Source organism: Saccopteryx bilineata, chromosome 1, assembly GCF_036850765.1.
Source record: "Saccopteryx bilineata isolate mSacBil1 chromosome 1, mSacBil1_pri_phased_curated, whole genome shotgun sequence".
NCBI classification, from domain to species: domain Eukaryota; kingdom Metazoa; phylum Chordata; class Mammalia; order Chiroptera; family Emballonuridae; genus Saccopteryx; species Saccopteryx bilineata.
In genome coordinates this window covers 355,078,133-355,095,338 of record NC_089490.1, presented here as the reverse complement: position 1 = coordinate 355,095,338, position 17,206 = coordinate 355,078,133, and the positions used below count along the sequence as shown (strand labels likewise).

Genomic DNA, 17,206 nt, shown 5'->3' with positions numbered 1-17,206 from the left:
TCTTCTCAGCCTTTTATATATTGAGACTTAGACTACACAGCAAATCGAACTCTTCTTATTGAAGACTATTGAACTACCAAGGAGCATATAAAAGTAAACTTTTCTCTGGAGACATAAAAGATATTTAACTCATCTGCTTTTAAAATTGAGAATTAAGAATAGAAAATATAAGCTTTGTTAAAGCAATAAGAGGAAAGGTCTGGAGAGAAGAGATAGAGATGATAAGAAAAAAAAACAGGAGAGGAAGAGAGGGAAGGTCAAGAGAGAAAAAAGCAGGTGAGGGAAGGATGAAGGGAGGGAAGAAGAGAATATAGGAGAGAGATGGGGAGGGAGTAAGTACAGAGAAGGATAGAGGCAGACATGCCAGAATTAAGAGTGATTTCAGGCCTGGCCTGTGGTGGCGCAGTGGATAAAGCGTTGACCTAGAATGCTGAGGTCACTGGTTCAAAACCCAGGGCTTGCCAGCTCAAGGCACATATGGGAGTTGATTCTTCCTGCTCCTCCCCACCTTCTCTCTCTTTCTCTAAAAATGATTGAATAAAATCTAAAAAAAAAAAAAGATAATAAAAAAAAAAAGAGTGTGGCTTCAGTGCCAGAGATCTGGATTCTTTTTTTCTTTTTTGAGTTAGACGAGGGGAGATAAACGAGCTTCCTCATGCACCTTGACCAGGATCCACCTGGCAACTTCCATCTGGGGCCGATGTTTGAATCAGTCGAGCCACTGGCTGCAAGAGGGAGAGAGAGAGAAGGGGAGAGTGAGAAGAGAAGCAGATGATCACTTCTCATGTGTCCTCTGACTGGGAATCAAACCTGGGACATCCATATGCCGGGCCTATGTTCTATCCACTGAGCAAACCAGCCAGGGTCGAGATCTGAATTCTAAATCTATAAAAATCTTACTTGAGGGTGAATTATTGAAAAGATTATCCCATGAGGTCAAGAATGAAACTAGGATGGCACCATAACAGTTTCTATTTAACCTTGTACTGGAGGTCTGAGTTAGTAGAATAAGGCAAAAACTAAAAACAAACAAACAAACAAAAAGTTAAATGTATGGAAAGGAAGAAATAAAACTTACTATTCGTAGATGACATGATTTGTGTGCACAGAAAAATCCCTAAGTGACTTTAACAAGGTCTCTGCATAGGTCAGTATATTAAAATCAATTATATTTTTCTTTCTTTTTTTTTTAGTTTTATTTAAAAAATTAAATTTAACAGGGTGACATTGATCAATAAGAGTACATAGGGGCCCTGGCCGGTTGGGTAAGTGGTAGAGCCTCGGCCTGGCGTGCGGAAGTCCCAGGTTCAATTTCTGGCCAGGGCACACAGGAGAGGCGTCCATCTGCTTCTCCACCCCTCCCCTCTCCTTCCTCTCTGTTTCTCTCTTCCCCTCCCCCAGCCGAGGCTCCATTGGAGCAAAAGATGGCGTGGGAGCTGGGGATGGCTCCTTGGCCTCTGCCTCAGGCGCTAGAGTGGCTCTAGTTGCGACAGAGCGATGCCCCGGATGGGCAGAGCATCGCCCCCTGCTGGGCATGCCGGGTAGATCCTGGTTGGGCACATGCGGGAGTCTGTCTGACTGCCTCCCCATTTCCAGCTTCAGAAAAATACAAAAAAAAAAGAGTACATAGGTTTCAGATAAACATTTCTATAGCATTTGAACTACTGGTAATGTTGTATACCCATCACCCAAAGTCAAATCATTTTCCATCACCTTATATTTGTCCCTCTTTATACCCTACCCCCACCCCTCCCCCATACCCCCTTCCCCTGGTAAACACTTTACTATTATCGTATTTTTTGCTCCATAAGACGCACCTTTTTCCCCTCAAAAGTGGAGGAGTGAAAAATACGGTATTTTATTAAATATTTTAACACACCATTTGGTTCAGAATATTTTTTTTCTTATTTTCCTCCGTAAAACCCTAGGTGTGTCTTATGGAAAAGACACATAAGACAGGTGCATACTATGGAAAAAAAAATATGGTATCTATGTCCATGAGTCTCAGTTTTATATCCCACCTGTATATGAAATCACACAGTTCTTAGCATTTTCTGATTTATTTACTTCACTCAGTATAATGTGCTCAAGGTCCACTCATGTTGTAGTAAATGTCACTATGTCATCATTTCTTTTATGACTGAGTAGTATTTCATTGTATATAAGTACCACAGCTTCTTTATCCAATCCTCTATTGAGGGACACTTTGATTGTTTCTATGTCTTGGCCACTGTGGATAATGCTGCGATGAACATGGGGCTGCATGTGTCTTTACATACCAATGTTTTTGAGTTTGGGGGATAGATACCCCGTAGAGGGATTGCTGAGTCATATGGTAGTTCTATTTTAATTTTTTGAGGAACCACCATACTTTCTTCCATAATTGGTTGTACTAACTTGCATTCCCACCAGCAGTGAATGAGGGTTCCTTTTTCTGCACTGCCTCTCCAACACTTGTTATTACCTGTCTTGTTGATAATAGCTAATCTAACATGTGTGAGGTGGTATCTCATTGTGGTTTTGACTTGAATTTCTCAAATAGCTAGTGAAGATGAGTATCTTTTCATATATCTGTTGACCACTTGTATATCCTCTTTGGAGAAGTGTCTGTTCAGGTCATCTCCCTATTTTTTAATTGCTTGTTTGTTTGTTGCTGAGCTTTCTGAGTTCTTTGTATATTTTGGATATTAATGCCTTATAAGAGCTGTTGTTTACAAATATCATCTCCCATTTAGTTGGCTGCATATTTGTTTTGTTGTCAGTTTCTTTGTGCAGAAGCTTTTTAGTTTGATATAGTCCCATTCATTTATTTTTGCTTTTACTTCCCTTGCCTTTGGGGTCAAATTCATAAATTGTTCTCTACAACCAAGGTCCATGAGTTTAGTACCTATGTTTTCTTCTATGTAATTTATTGTTTCAGATCTTATATTTAGGTCTTTGGTCCATTTTTTTAAACATTTTTATTAAATGAGAGAAGGGGATGCAGAGAGACTGCTGCATGTGCCCCAACTGGAATCCACCTGGCAAGCCCACTAGGGGGCGATGCTCTGCCCATCTGGGGCATTGCTCTTTTGCTTAGCAACCAAACTCCTCTTTGCACCTGAGGTGGAGACCATGGAGCCATCCTCAGTGCCTGGGGCCAACTCATCCAATTGAGCCATGGCTGCAAGAGAGGAGGAAGAGAAAGAGAGAGAGAGAAGCCAGGGGGAGACAGGTGGAGAAGCAGATGGGCATTTTCTCCTGTGTGCCCTGACCAGGAATCAAACCCAGGACATCCACATGACGGGCTGACACTGTACCATTGAACCAACTGGCAAGGGCCCTTTAAGCCATTTTGAATTAATTTTTGTGCAGGGGGACAAACTATAGTCAGGTTTCATTCTTTTGCATGTGGCTTTCCAATTTTGCCAGCACCATTTATTGAAGAGGCTTTCTTTTCTCCATTGAGTGCTTTTGGCTCCTTTGTCAAAGATGATTTGTCTATATATGATATATGTGGTTTTATTTCTGGGCTCTTGATTCTGTTCCATTTGTTTGTATGTCTGTTTTTCTGGCAATACTGTGCTGTTTTGATTATTGTGGCTCTGTAGTATAATTTGAAGTCAGGTAGTGTGATACCTCCGGCTTCATTCTTTCTCTTCAGGATTGCCTTGGCTATTTGGGGTTTCTTATGGTTTCATACAGACCTGGTAATTTTTTGTTCTATTTCTTTAAAAAATGACATTGGGATTATGTTGGGGATTGTATTAAGTTTGTATATTGCTTTGGGTAATATGGCCATTTTAACTATGTTGATTCTTCCAACCCATGAACATGGAATATTTTTTCATTTCATTATGTCTTTTTCTATTTCTTTCAATAATGCATTGTAGTTTTCAGTATATAGTTCCTTCACATCCTTTGTTAAGTTTATTCCTAGATATTTTTTTTTTACTGTTGCAATTGTAAAAGGAATTGTTTTTTTGAGTTCATTTTCTAAAGTTCCATCATTGGTGTATAGAAAAGCAATGGACTTTTGTATATTGATTTTGTATATCTCTCTCTTCCTATGAGTTTACTGTATTGGTTTATTGCTTCTAATGTTTTTTTGGTCAAATCTTTGGGGTTTTCTAGATACAGGATCATGTCATCTAGTTGCCTGTCTTGATGTCACTGATTCTTTCCTCTATCTGGCTTATTCTATTAGCTAAACTTGCTACCTCAGTCTTCAATTCATGTATTGAGTTCTTTATCTCTGTTTTTAGAGTTTCAGTCTTCTTGGTGAGATATTTGTTTTGTTCATTAATTTGTTTTCTGAACTCATTAAGTTGCTTATTGGTGTCTTCTGGCATCTCATTTAGTAGTTTCAGAATTTCAATTTGAATTCTCTATCACTTAACTACAAGGTTTCCATGTGATTGAAATATTTTTTCTGGAGATTTTTCATTTTCTCTCTGAACTGCATCTGTCTTGTGTAGCCATGGTATTAAATTTTTTCTACTTTGATGGCATTTGAGAGTGGTGTTGTTAAGAACCCTAGCAAAAAATAAAACTAAAGAAATGAAAAATTAAAGAAATACAATAAAAATATAAAAGTCTATAAAATTATGACAAAGAAGAAAAATCCCAGGAAAAATGGTTAAAAACCATAACAAACAAAAGAAAGGAAAAAACAAAACACCCAGAAAAGACTAAGAATAAAATATATAAAAATTAAAGAAGCCCTGGCCAGTTTGCTCAGTGGTAGAGCGTCAGCCCAGCGTGTGGATATCCTGGGTTCGATTCCCGGCCAGGGCACACAGGAGAAGCACCCATCTGCTTCTCCACCCTTCTCCCTCTCCCTTCTCTATATCTCTCTCTTTCCCTTCCTCAGCCAGGGCTCCATTGGAGCAAGTTGGCCCAGGTGCTGAGTATGGCACTGTGGCCTTGCCTCAGGAGTTAAAATGGCTCTGATTGCAATGGACCAATGGCCCCAGATGGGCAGAACATCGCCCCCTAGTGGGCTTGCTGGTTGGATCCCATTAAGGCATATGTGGGAGTATGTTTCTCTGCCTCCCTGCTTCTCACTTAAGAAAAAAACCAAAACAAAAAAAAAAAAAATGAAATTCAAAGGAGAAAAAGAGAAAGAATAAGAAGAAAAAAAGGAAAAAAATGAAGAAAATAAAAGGAAAAATAAATTTTGGATGAGGATTTCTTCCAGTTGGTGTCACTATATTACAAGTTTTACCTCTGTGAAATTCCTGAGATGCCCTCCACTAAGATGTTGAGGTCACAATTATGTAAGCAGGGCCACAGTTGCATTGGTGGGCGGGGTGTGTTGTGAGGGCTCTCTGGCTTTGGCTTTATGGCTCAAGCAATGGTGGTCTCAGGCCTCCTAGTGCTTCTTCCCAGGTTTCAACAGACCAGGGCACCAGATGTGGAGCACCTGTGTTCTTCAGGGAAGAGAGTGGGTCTGGAGAGCTAGCTGTGGGGTTTGTCTCTGCCCCTCTCCTTACCATGAGGTGAGGGAGGTGGGGTCTGGGAGGCTGGGTGCTGTACTTTAGTTTTCTTTGTCTCTGCCAACTGAGGGCTGAGACCATGGGACCATTGGCTGTGACTCTGTGCTCTGGCTGCTTTCATTTATCTCCGCCTCTGCCCCTCTGTCTCGCTGCTCCTCCCAGCAGAGGAGACCCAGTCACTCGAGTTTCCCTCTCTGTACCCCTCAGACAAAATCCAAACAGTCTGAGCTTCCCTCCTCTCCAGTCTGACAGAGGAAAAAAACCCCACTGTGAGTGTGTTTTATATTCCACCCCTTTCTTCATCCTGTCCTACCTTTAGTCCTTTTGGTGTGTGGCTCTTTCACACGCACCTGTGAGCCCAGCTGGGGTTCCTTTGCTGTGTTATAGTTGTTCAATTTGTTAAAATTTCAGGGGGTGAGATCAGGAGTATTTCTCATGCTGTCATTACTCTGATGTCATCTCCTCAATTATATTTCTATATGTGAGCACAAGTAAAAAGAAATGGAAATTTATGAGATTAGGTTTCCAATAACATTAATAAAAAAACACTTTTGATGTCTTTCTGGATGAAGTTTCCCAATTCCTCTCTTTCTTCCTGTACATGAAATTAGTAATTCTTGTCATAATATTCTGTAGTTTTTCACTCCAGTATAAAATTAGGGTCACAACAATAATAACAACAACGATAGCTGGGTTCACTGAGTACCTGTGATATGCCAGACATTGCTCTAAATGTTTGCGTGGATTCTTTGTTTTAGCCTTCATGACAACCTTTTAATGTTTGTCGTGAGGATTAAATAAGCAAATGTGTCTAAAACACTCCGTGAATTGCCTTGCATGTAATAAATTCTTAATAAATTTTAACAAGATAAAAACAACTATTATTTTAGAGAGGCTCATCGACTCAGTTGTTAGCAGAACTAAGCTGCTATTCATTTGGCTTATGATTTGTAGAATAAACAGCCATGCATTATTGTTGTTTGTTAAAAAATTGAAATAGCTCATTAATTCATTTATTCAGCTAGGCACTACTCATGGTTCTAGGAATAGAGGGTAAGCAAAATAGACAAAATCCATGCCCTAGTGGAGTTTACAGTTTGTAGGGGAAGCAGACATTAATCAAATGGTATCACAGATTGTGCTATGAGAATAGAGTACTAGGATTTATGAGATGATAAAAGGAGGAGCTCTTATAGGTTGCCTCACCTTGCCCTCTCCCCCCATCCCCAGCTAACAGCTTGACTCTACCCTGTCTTTGCTCCCGCAGCGCTCCACCTCTGTGAGCATCATGGGCTTTTCCAACACTCTGGAGATGGAACTGTCATCTATGAGGCTGGCGAGGGCCCTAGAGCCACAGGTCCAGAGCATGAGCAGCCTGACAGGTGGCCCCCCGCAGGCAATACCAAGCCTGCTGAGTGGCTCCCTACCAACCATGTCTAGCCTGACAAGCGGTCAAAACCAGGCTATGTCCAGCCTGACGGCCAGTCACCAGCAGACAATGCCCAGCCTTGTGCGTGGCACACCCCAGTCCATGCCCAACCTGATGAGTGAGTCCTCCCAGGCCATCACAAGCCTGGCAAGTGATTACTCTCAGGCCGGGCCCAGTCTGATATCTGGTCCCACCCAGGCTGTGTCAAGTTTGGCCACTTGCCCTGTGCAGAGTATGCCTCTGGCTCCTGACGTGCAGCTGGAAACTGGAGCTAGCTGCAGTCCTGGCCCTGGCCGAGGAGCAGAGAGCCTGTGCCCTGGGGACGGGGCTGACCCCTCCATGGGGAATGCCCTGTGTAAGGTAAGTCCTGGGAAAATGCCATTTAACTATCTCTGCTTATCACTGGGCAAAAGGGTGGCCCCTAAAGGCCTTATCCTTGCTTTTGCTTAACAGCTCTGTGACCACTAATGGCAAAAATATCTGATCACTTTGATTTTTGTTGACCTTTTACTTTTGAAAGTTGGAAAGTGAGGATTCCAACCATTTCAGTGACTCTTTGGGACAAGGCCCCACAGCCCCTGATCTGGATGTTTCCAAGGACTTGGCTGTCCCCTCAGAACTGGAGGAACCAATTAACCTCTCTGTGAAAAAACCAACTGTGGTCTCAGTGATAAACACATCCATGGCTCTGCAGCAGTACCGGAACCGAAAAGGTGAGACTCAAGTAAGCAGCCTGCTTTTCGTGCTGACCACGGACGTGAGCAGGTGGACTGAACATTTCCAGGACAGACAGAGGTAGGAGACAGGCCCAAAGCCTGAGGGAGCAGTGATCCTCTTGGGCTAACTCTGTCTCCTCCAGAGCTGGCTTGTTGAGTGCTGTCCTGTTTCCCTCACTGTGGGCATGGCTGACCCAGGAGTGGCCAGGACTTAGCCTCCTTATAGCATTTCCCATGCAAAACATTCTGGGGTTCCGGTTATAAGTGAGGTAACAGGAACAATTTACCCCAGAAGGGCTAGCCTTGACAAACTATTTTAGAGAAAAGGGCATGTCTGAGTTTGGAGTCAGAACTAAGTTAGAAAACCAGAACTGTTTCTATATTTGATCCTGGGCAAGATACCTAACTTTTCTGAGCTGTTTTTTGTTTTGTTTTGTTTTTCTCTAGAAATGGGGCTAATCTTACCTGCCTCACAGGCTGCTGGGACAGGAACTGTAGGGAGATAGATCATTTGGGGACTTACTCTGTAGTAATATGAATTTGTCTTGCACTTGGCAGTAAAATGTGTTTTTGTTGTGCCTCATAGTAAAGGGAATTTAGAACTGTAGAAATGGCCTCTAACCCTCCTCTCATCTACCCACACCCTTCTCAGAGGGGCTAGGCCCCCGGTCGGCAAATTGCCACTCGTGAGCCACATGTGGCTCTTTGGCCCCTTGAGTGTGGCTCTTCCACAAAATACCACGTGCGGGTGCTACCTCGATAAGGAATGTACCTACCTATATAGTTTAAGTTTAAAAACTTTGGCTCTCAAAAGAACTTTCAATCGTTGTACTGTTGATATTTGGCTCTGTTGACTAATGAGTTTGCTGACCACTGGTAGGCTAAAGTTCCTTTCTTCTATGGAAGGGGAGAGCTAAAGTTGGGAAGTTAGGAAGTAACAGCCTAGTGATCATATGGGACATTTTCAGGTCAGTGTATGACATGCATTTAGTTTGTAATGATGAGTCTCTATACTGTACATGTAATAAATGAAAACAAAACAATTCTTCTTTTCCCCTTACAATGACTGAGTGACCAACTGAAAGAGTATTGGTTCTTAACTGCACAATAATGTAACTCTGCATTGTAAGGCATTACAGTTTTTGGATCCTGCTTGCCTGTGGAAAGTGCCCAGGACAGTGCCTGGTGCTAAGTAAAAGCTAGTTTTCTCCTCTCTCCCCACACTGCCACCTGCCCACCTACACAGACTGCACCACTCTGGGCAGGGGTCCCAGGAACCTTTTGCCCACGGAATGTGAGCTGGAATCCCAGCACTTGGCTGAAAAGGCAGAGGCAGGACAGAATGACTCCTGAGAACAGGTAACACCAGTGTTGGGAGAACAAATGACTTCTGGGCTCACTTTGAAGGTGAGAAGCAGGTTTCTCTGAGCTTGACCTAACACTCACTCCTAGGTGGCCTCTGATTATTATCTGTGTTTATCTTCTTAAGAGAAGGTGGCCTTCCTTCCCTGTCAGGAAGGGGAGCCATAGTAGGATTGTCACCACTATGAATGATTACCGTGTATGTAACATTATGTAACAGGCGTGTGACCAAAGGTATGAATAGCAGATATGAACAGGGTATGCTGTCATAAATATATGTCACAGATATATGTGTTTTGCCTTAGAGTGTGAGAATTTTGAACGGGGAGCCCTAGAGCTGGACACAAAGGAGAACCGGAGTATCAGGTAACAGATTCTTGGCTTGACCTTTTTCTCCCGCTCCCTCAAATTTATGTCCTGGGAGGTTTGCACAGGATGACTTAACTAGAAGCAGAAGTTTGCCTGCAACTGTCTTCAACCCCTAGACCCTCAAGAGGGGTCTGTGTGGTTGTGTGTCCGGGGTGGTTGTGGGAGATATAATGGCTTCTGCGCCGTGAGGCATATGCTGTGTGTGCAGTCTGCCCTCTTCATGGAACCTTTGTCTTTGACCACGGGGCTTCCCAGGGGCTGGCAGGGCCTGGCAGGCAGAGCTGGGCAGGAGGGCAGAATGTGGGCTTGTTGAGGGTTGGACTGAGGAAATCTAGAGCAACAATTCAGTTGTGGGATCCTGGATGAGCCCTACTTAGAGGTTAGGGCCAGAGAAGGCTCCCACCAAGACCCAGGGGTATTTCTCTCGCCACAGACCCTACAATAGTGAGCCCAAGATTCCCTATGTGCGGCTGGAGCGACTCAAGCTCTGTGCGACCTCTTCGGGGGAGATGCCTGTGTTCAAGTTGAAGCCACACAAGAGTGATCAGGATGGGAGCTTCCTGTTGATCATTGAGTGTGGCGCCGAGTCCTCTAGCATGTCCATTAAGGTACCACTTTGTTCTGCCTTGGCCTTGAAACTTGGAATCCCTCTTTTCTCTGCTACCACCAGAATTCTGGCTCTGGCCCTGTCCTGAGTCTCAGTGGGGCTGCAGTTTGGCCGGACTTTCCCCCTGCCATAATGGGCTTGTGCGATGCACATAGGAGTGAGCTGCCAGCAAGCACGGGGCTTGGCTGGCTTATGGTCCTGGAATAAGTCAGTGTTCAGGGCTTGTCAACCCCTCTCCTCCTTCCCTCCCTCAACAACCCACGAGTGCAAGTGCAGTAATCTGACGCTCAGACCCACTTCTTCTCCAAGGTCAGTCAGAACAACAAGCCTGATGCCATCCAGGCCCCAAGTCTGGGAGGAAGAAAAGTCACTGTGACATCTCTGGCTGAGCATCAGTCACCAGAGGTGGAGGGGGCATCTCCTGAAGAACACAGGCTTATTCCCCGAGCTCCTGGAGCCAAGAAGGGGGCCCCAGCACCAATAGAGAACGAGGACTTCTGTGCTGTATGCCTCAACGGGGGAGAGTTGCTGTGCTGTGACCGCTGCCCCAAAGTGTACCATCTTTCCTGCCACTTGCCAGCCTTGCTCAGCTTCCCAGGGTGAGTCATGCCAGTCCAGGGCCATCACCTTGTTAGCAGGGCATCTTTCAAGGATGATGATTTCAGGCCAGGCCGTCAGAGCTCCCTCTGGTGGCTCCCTCTCCTCGCTGGGCCTGCAGGTCTGTGAGTTAGTGGTCCTATAGCTGTGCTCCTTCTGCACACAGAAATGTGGATGCTTGAAATTCAGGTGGCTTCTGTTCCTTCTCTGTTTCCAGCTTCCCCATGCACACAGACTGTCCCTACACTCCTGTCTCAGCCCCTTCATAACTTCTCTTTTCCTGCATTCATTAAATCCCGGGTTACTGAATTCTTCTCAAGCTCGTGGCTAGGAAGTTATTCCTTACAGTACGGGGCTAGGAGCTCAGTTTCCCATGCCCCACTCCCCACACGCCTGTTTTGGGACACAGGGACGGGACGGAGCTCTGAGCAATGTGCTGAGGCCTAACTTGGCCTCACCTGCCTCTCTCTGCAGGGGAGATTGGGTGTGTACCTTGTGCCATAGCCTGACCGAGCCCGAGATGGAGTATGACTGTGAGAATGCCCGTTATCACCAGCCCGGAGGGCGGTTCCCTCCTGGCCTGAGCATATCTGACCAGAAGGTATGGAGGGGCCTATGGGAATAGGTTCCGTGCTGGTGCAGCCTCCCTGTGCCAACGGGGGCTGAGGCCCTCTGGGCGGGTGAGGGGCTCTCTGAGTGTGCCTCTCTTTAGGGCTGTGCCTGACTGGCCCATGGGGAGTTTGCTATGATTTTCTTTCTGCCAGCTATTTTCTTCTGGCCCAGGAGGCTGAACCATGCCTTAGTGTGATGGCCCTGACCCTGTGGAACAGTCAACCCCTTTCGTGTTATCAGGATCACTGTGTGTAGTGCTTATTGAGGTGGGGCCAGGACAAAGTAACACGGATGCCAATTCTGATTTCTGCAGAAGTGTGAGAAGCTGGTACTGTCCTTGTGCTGCAATAGCCTCAGCCTGCCTTTCCACGAACCTGTCAGCCCACTGGTAAGGAAGGCCTTGCTGTTTCTGCCTGTTACTGTGCTTTCTGCTTCGAGGGCCGGTGGTACCCAGGTGGGCTCAGAGCTCAGCCACTGGAAGTACATTAATTTGTGGATGGTCCAGGAGACCAGGGGGCGTGGCCACCACAGCCCCTCCCCACCCCGGGGCTGCTGCATCGCACCTGACTTGACAAGTAAAACATTCCTCCTTTTTCCTTTCTCTCTTATTTCTCTACACTTTTCTTCTGTGGGCCTTTCTCTTTCTTGTGGTGTCTTTTATTTTTTTACTTCTATTCCAACTTATTCTCCATCTCTTCTTTTTTTCTTGTTTTCACTTCTCTCTTCCTACTTTGCCTTTCTCCCCCAGGCCCGGCATTACTACCAGATTATCAAGAGACCCATGGACCTGTCAATCATCCGAAGGAGGCTGCAGAAGAAGGACCCGGCTCACTACACCACCCCGGAGGAGGTGGTGTCCGACGTGCGCCTCATGTTCTGGAACTGCGCTAAGTTCAATTATGTACGTCCTGCTTGTTTTATGTCTGCCCTGTTTCCCAGGGGCCCCAACATGCCGCGGCTGGATAGGGTATCGGGATGGGTCCTGGGCTGCCGGGAGGAATTGAGAGCAGACCTCTGGGGCCCGGTATGTAGTGGGTGTTTAAAAGCTGTCTCTTGCACTTGGGCCCCCACATGGGCTCAGGAGGAAGATGTGGGGCGGTACTAGTGACTGGCCACCTGTGGGAAACTGTCAGGGTCGTTTCTGTTTTAAGAACTGATGCCAAACTGGTTATGCTGAGTCCTGAGGAGAAAACATACATTTCCAGACGTCCAGGAGACCCAGCTAGGCTTTGTGGTCTCTGTGTAGCTCTTGAGAGGCCTGGTAGAAAGAGGCCAGACCCTCACTGCTCTCCTCCCCCTCAGCCTGACTCCGAGGTTGCAGAGGCCGGCCGCTGCCTGGAAGTGTTCTTTGAGGGCTGGTTGAAGGAGATCTACCCAGAGAAACAGTTCGCCCGGCCAAGGCAGGAGGACTCAGACTCCGAGGAGGTGTCTAGCGAGAGTGGCTGCTCCACTCCCCAAGGCTTCCTGTGGCCTGCCTACATGCAGGAGGGGAGCCAGCCGAAGAGGCGTCGGCGCCACATGGTAAGGAGTTGCTGCCAGCTGGCAGGCAGGCGGGGGTGGGCGGGCGATCGGGCAGGCAGGGGGCACCTGAGCAGCATGCACAAGAGCAACCCAGAATGAAGCTGCTCAGGTGGCACAAGAGAATAGTGGCACTGAACCCTCACTTGAAATGCCTTAGTCTGAGAGGCAGGCAGGGCATTGTGGGGCTCACCAACTCCCTGAGGTTCAAAATCCAGAGAGGTGGTTGGACTTCCTCAGGGTCGCTCAGTAAATTACCAGCAGGACCAGGGTGAGAAACGAGGGTCTCCTGCCCCGCAGCTCAATGCTGGTGATTCTAAACTGGGGTGCCTGTAGGAAGAGTAGTGCCTGGTCTCAGAGCCAGAGAGTCAGAGAGAAGGATAGATAGGGACAGAGAGACAGGGATGGAGAGAGATGAGAAGCATCAATCATTAGTTTTTCGTTGCGACACCTTAGTTGTTCATTGATTGCTTTCTCATATGTGCCTTGACCAGGGGGCTATAGCAGACCAAGTAACCTCTTGCTCGAGCCAGTGACCTTGGGTTCAAGCTGGTGAGCTTTGCTCAAACCAGATGAGCCCGCGCTCAAGCTGGTGACCTCGGGGTCTCGAACCTGGGTCCTCCGCATCCCAGTCCAATGCTCTACCCACTGCACCACCGCCTGATCAGGCCTCAGAGCCAAATTTTAACTGGGGTTTGGGAGAAAGGAAGGGATCTTTTCAGGCCCTTGGTGTGTAGGGAAGCATGGGGAAGTGTTGCTTGCAGCAAAGAGAGCTCCTCTGGCCTTTTGGCTGGTCCCAGCTATGCAGACGTGAAATACCAATTCAGACCTATTTAATTCCACCACAGTGCATTGCCTGCCTACTGTGTGCCAGGGTCTAACCAGCCTTCCCTAGTGGTTTATGATACTTTGCACACATAACGGCTTCAGGGAGTTTTGCTGCTGCATTCCCAGGATAGGAAGAAAACACTTTGGCTCTGGGGAATCCTAATTTGGACTCTTAAGGCATTTGCATGTTAATAAGCCCTTCATTTGGCCATTCTAATTTATATATATGTGTGTGTGTGTGTGTGTATGTATGTATTTTTTTCTTTCAGGAGAGTGAAAGAGCAAAAAAAATGTCTTTCCGTCTGGCCAACAGCATCTCCCAAGTGTAGAGCCGGAAGGAGACTGAGCACTCTGGTAGATGGAGCCGCATCCTGCTGACCATTCCTCCCCACCTCTCTGCTCATTCTCTTCAGATTGTGGATGTGAGACGAGTCTTGTTGAGCTGGTGTAGTGCCCTTCTTTGCCATTTGCATCTTACAACATTTATTTGGGAGGCTTAGTGCATCCACTACAGAGAAGACTTCAGTAATAAACCGCAGAGGGAAATGTTCCCTATCACCAGAATGATCGATGTATAGGGTAATGACCAGACCGAGCCTGGTCAGGCATGGGAGGACCTAACTTCCTTGGTGATTGTTCTTACTGAGGAAGGCAGACTTTTTCACCTTTCAGAATGCAGAGCTCAGAAGCAATGTATATATCTGAATTCCTCTTGGGCTCAGAAGAGGGTAAGAGAAGGGAGAGAGGTTCTGACAAATTGCAGGCCTGAGATCCCTGGTCCAGCACAGCCAAAGACTGTCACTGTTTGCCTTTGCTTGGCCTGCCGGGACAGAGGCACCAGCCCTGGGCAGGATAATGGAGGCTTCTAGAGAGCAGAGGTCTCAATTGGTGCCTATTCGGGTTCTAACGGTTTTCAGGGTATTTGTTTTCATGCCCCCTTTCCTGATGTTGACGTAGGTGGCTGTTGGGAAAGTGCTCTGGATGGTATGGCGTTCTTGATTGGTGGGTGGCTGTGTGGGGACCACTTACATCTTTAGGCTCAGATTTTATTTGGCCTAAGAAGATGTCAACTTTAGAGCCAGCCCTCTAGGCCACTCACTTTGGGCTAAAAGCTCCTCTTTGGTGTCAGAACCTGCCTTCCTAGAAGTGATTGTTGATGGCCCCTTCATTATCTCCATTTTGAGGTTTAGATCCCAAGTTCTGTTTGGGAAACCGAGGTAGCTGCTTCAGGCACAGAGTTTTCTGGGCAGGGAGGGTGACCCACAGCCAGCTCACTCTGCTCCTGCTCAGAGGCTCTAGTCCTCTAGCTGTCCACAGTCACAGAGCAAAAGATCAGAAGGCAGTTGTTCGACTGGCCTGCCCTTGGGCTGCCCACAGCCTGGAAAAAGCACGTCTCTGCTGGTAGATCATTTTTTTGTCACCACTGGAGGTTGAAGAAGGCCAGAACGATTGGCAGGAGCCAGACCTAGGCATTCTCTGGGAAGTTCTGTCTAGGATGAAGAAGGGGAAAACTGGAGGTGAAAAACCAGAGCCCCTTCGGTGTCCCTGAAGCCACTTCAGGACTTGACTTTTCTTTGGAAGTGGAGGGAGGTATCCTAGAAGCCATGGGGCCAGGAGCAGAGCTCCAGCTGCATCTTGGATGGTGTTCATGGTACATTCAGGGTGTCCGGGAGGAAGAGGCAAAGGCCAGTGCTGGGTCACACAGCCTTGCCAGCCAAGGCTTGCTGGAGAGAAGAACCTGTTGCTGGTGCTGAAAGGGAGCTGTGGACCTGGAACGTCCGTGGTCTGAAGACACAGCTCTCCCTGGTCCTGTCATGGATTGGTTTATTTCAAAGGAGTCTTAGGTCACAGTTTTATTTTTGCTAAAAGACATAATTTAAGGAAGTTCTTGTGTGTAGGGTCTTTGTTGACAGGAGCATTTTGATCAGAGAAAACATTCCATCTCTCCTTGTGAGTTGATGGTACAGATTATTTCCTTCCCCACCCAGGCTGGAAATCACCTCAAACTGCCCTCATTGGCTTTGCCATTCTTAAACCAGAGCTTGCCAAGCTCTCCTAAGCAGCTGGGCTTCTACACCCTGTTTTCTAGTTTGGGATGACCAAGTCTCTAAGAGCCTGCCAGTCTTTGGACTTAACCCTCTGCTCTTTGGGGTTAACATGACTTTCTGGTTTGGGCTCTGACCACTTCCCTTTCCATTTTTGAATCTTTTTCACTGTTTGGTTGGATTGGCAAGGTTCCCCCTATAATTACCTCACTAATTCTTGCTTTGTAATCTTTCCTTTGTGTGGCCCACACTCCCCCTCCCCCGAGAGAGCTCCATGGTGCTTCATGTTGGGCAGCCAGGTGAAGGCGGTGACAGTCTCAAACTTGATTATGATCCTTCCCCAGGACTAGTTGGAGACCACAAATATGAAGAAGAAATACTTGGCTAGATCTTGGCTTTCCTTTTATCTATGAAGCTTCCAGCTTGGGTATAGCCTGATGGGCCCTGGGACCAGCCTGCTGGGCCAGAGGACCTCAGTGCTGTAGTAGAGAGCCACATATCCCTTTCCAGTCACAGAGTTCCTGCGTGCTGAGAGGCTCCCTAGGCACTGAGCTGGGAGGGGCAGGAGGCAGACTAGCCTTTCCTCCAAGAGTTGAGACCCTGGCCCACTGTACCATTCCTACACTGGTTACCTGAAAACACTTCCCTCTCTCTGGCTTTTCGTGTGTGTTTAGCACCAATGTTATGAGTCGTGGTTATGTTTTATTTTGTTTTGTTTTTGCATGAAGAAAACATCATGAATTTTTAGAAAGAATTTTTTTTAAAAGCTAACAGCTGAGTGATTGACTTCAGTGGCTCTTTGCAAACATTTGCATGGTTCCTGCTTTTGACTTAGTTAATGGCCCCATTTTGAAGTCAGTTAAGCCCTTTGGCCCTTGAAAAAGTCAGGAAATGGAGATACAATGAGTTCTGAATTCTTATGATACAGAATGCCATCTTAGAGAAGACATTGGGCTTTTTGGGTATGCTGGGAAGCAGAGTGAAGTGGCTTCAACTGATGACAAGGGGATTTTAGTGCAAACATTGGTGCAGAATGAACTTGTAAGAAACTCTTGCAGAACATGGGTAGGTTGCTCCGAACTGCTAGCAGTTGCTCACTGCATACCCTCTGCGAGTACCCCGCATGGCAGCCCCCAGACCTTCTGTAGCCTTAGCTGTGCGCAGGCCCTAACATCAAGCCCCACACACTCTGCTCCCTGTACCCATTTCTGGCAACAGAGCTTGCTCCTAAGACCACGACCCTTTCTTGTTTGTTCCTGGACTCTGCTCTGTTTCCACTCTCAGTCCATGGTATCACCTTGCATCTTTTCTGAACTCCTGAACTGAGCATTGCTCACCATCGCTGTGCTTTCTCCTCTCCCACTCCCTTGCTGCTGTTGATTTGAATTGCCTGCCCCTTTAGCCCATTTCTGTGACCCCAGCTGCTCTCCCAGTCTTTCAGCTTTCTTCTAGACTTCTTTTCTCCCTGGCCTGAACCTAAGGCCCATCACTGACATTTTTATCAGCATTGTGAAATTTCTTGTCCCCTCTAACTTTTGCTTAAACTATTAACCATTCTCCGTTTTCTGCATCAGCCAATTTTTTGCTCCTTCTTCCCACAGGTTGGCAGATTCTTAGATGACAGCCTCTGCTGGGCTCTCAGTATC

At 46.6% G+C, this 17,206-nt stretch overlaps 1 protein-coding gene across 9 annotated transcripts in view; it reads left to right on the top strand.

Annotated features, from left to right (window-relative positions):
• TRIM66 (tripartite motif containing 66) overlaps nt 1-14,611 on the top strand; it is an 80,529-nt gene extending 65,918 nt beyond the window's left edge. For all 9 annotated transcript variants that reach the window (XM_066250892.1, XM_066250896.1, XM_066250893.1 and 6 more), the window contains 10 exons: nt 6,745-7,266; nt 7,427-7,619; nt 9,290-9,350; nt 9,787-9,961; nt 10,270-10,559; nt 11,032-11,158; nt 11,483-11,557; nt 11,918-12,070; nt 12,472-12,690; nt 13,785-14,611. In XM_066250892.1, the coding sequence (XP_066106989.1) occupies nt 6,745-7,266; nt 7,427-7,619; nt 9,290-9,350; nt 9,787-9,961; nt 10,270-10,559; nt 11,032-11,158; nt 11,483-11,557; nt 11,918-12,070; nt 12,472-12,690; nt 13,785-13,844 (1,875 nt within the window). In that variant the 3' untranslated portion in view covers nt 13,845-14,611. The remainder of the gene's footprint in view (nt 1-6,744; nt 7,267-7,426; nt 7,620-9,289; nt 9,351-9,786; nt 9,962-10,269; nt 10,560-11,031; nt 11,159-11,482; nt 11,558-11,917; nt 12,071-12,471; nt 12,691-13,784) is intronic.
• The last annotated feature ends 2,595 nt before the right edge of the window (nt 14,612-17,206 follow it).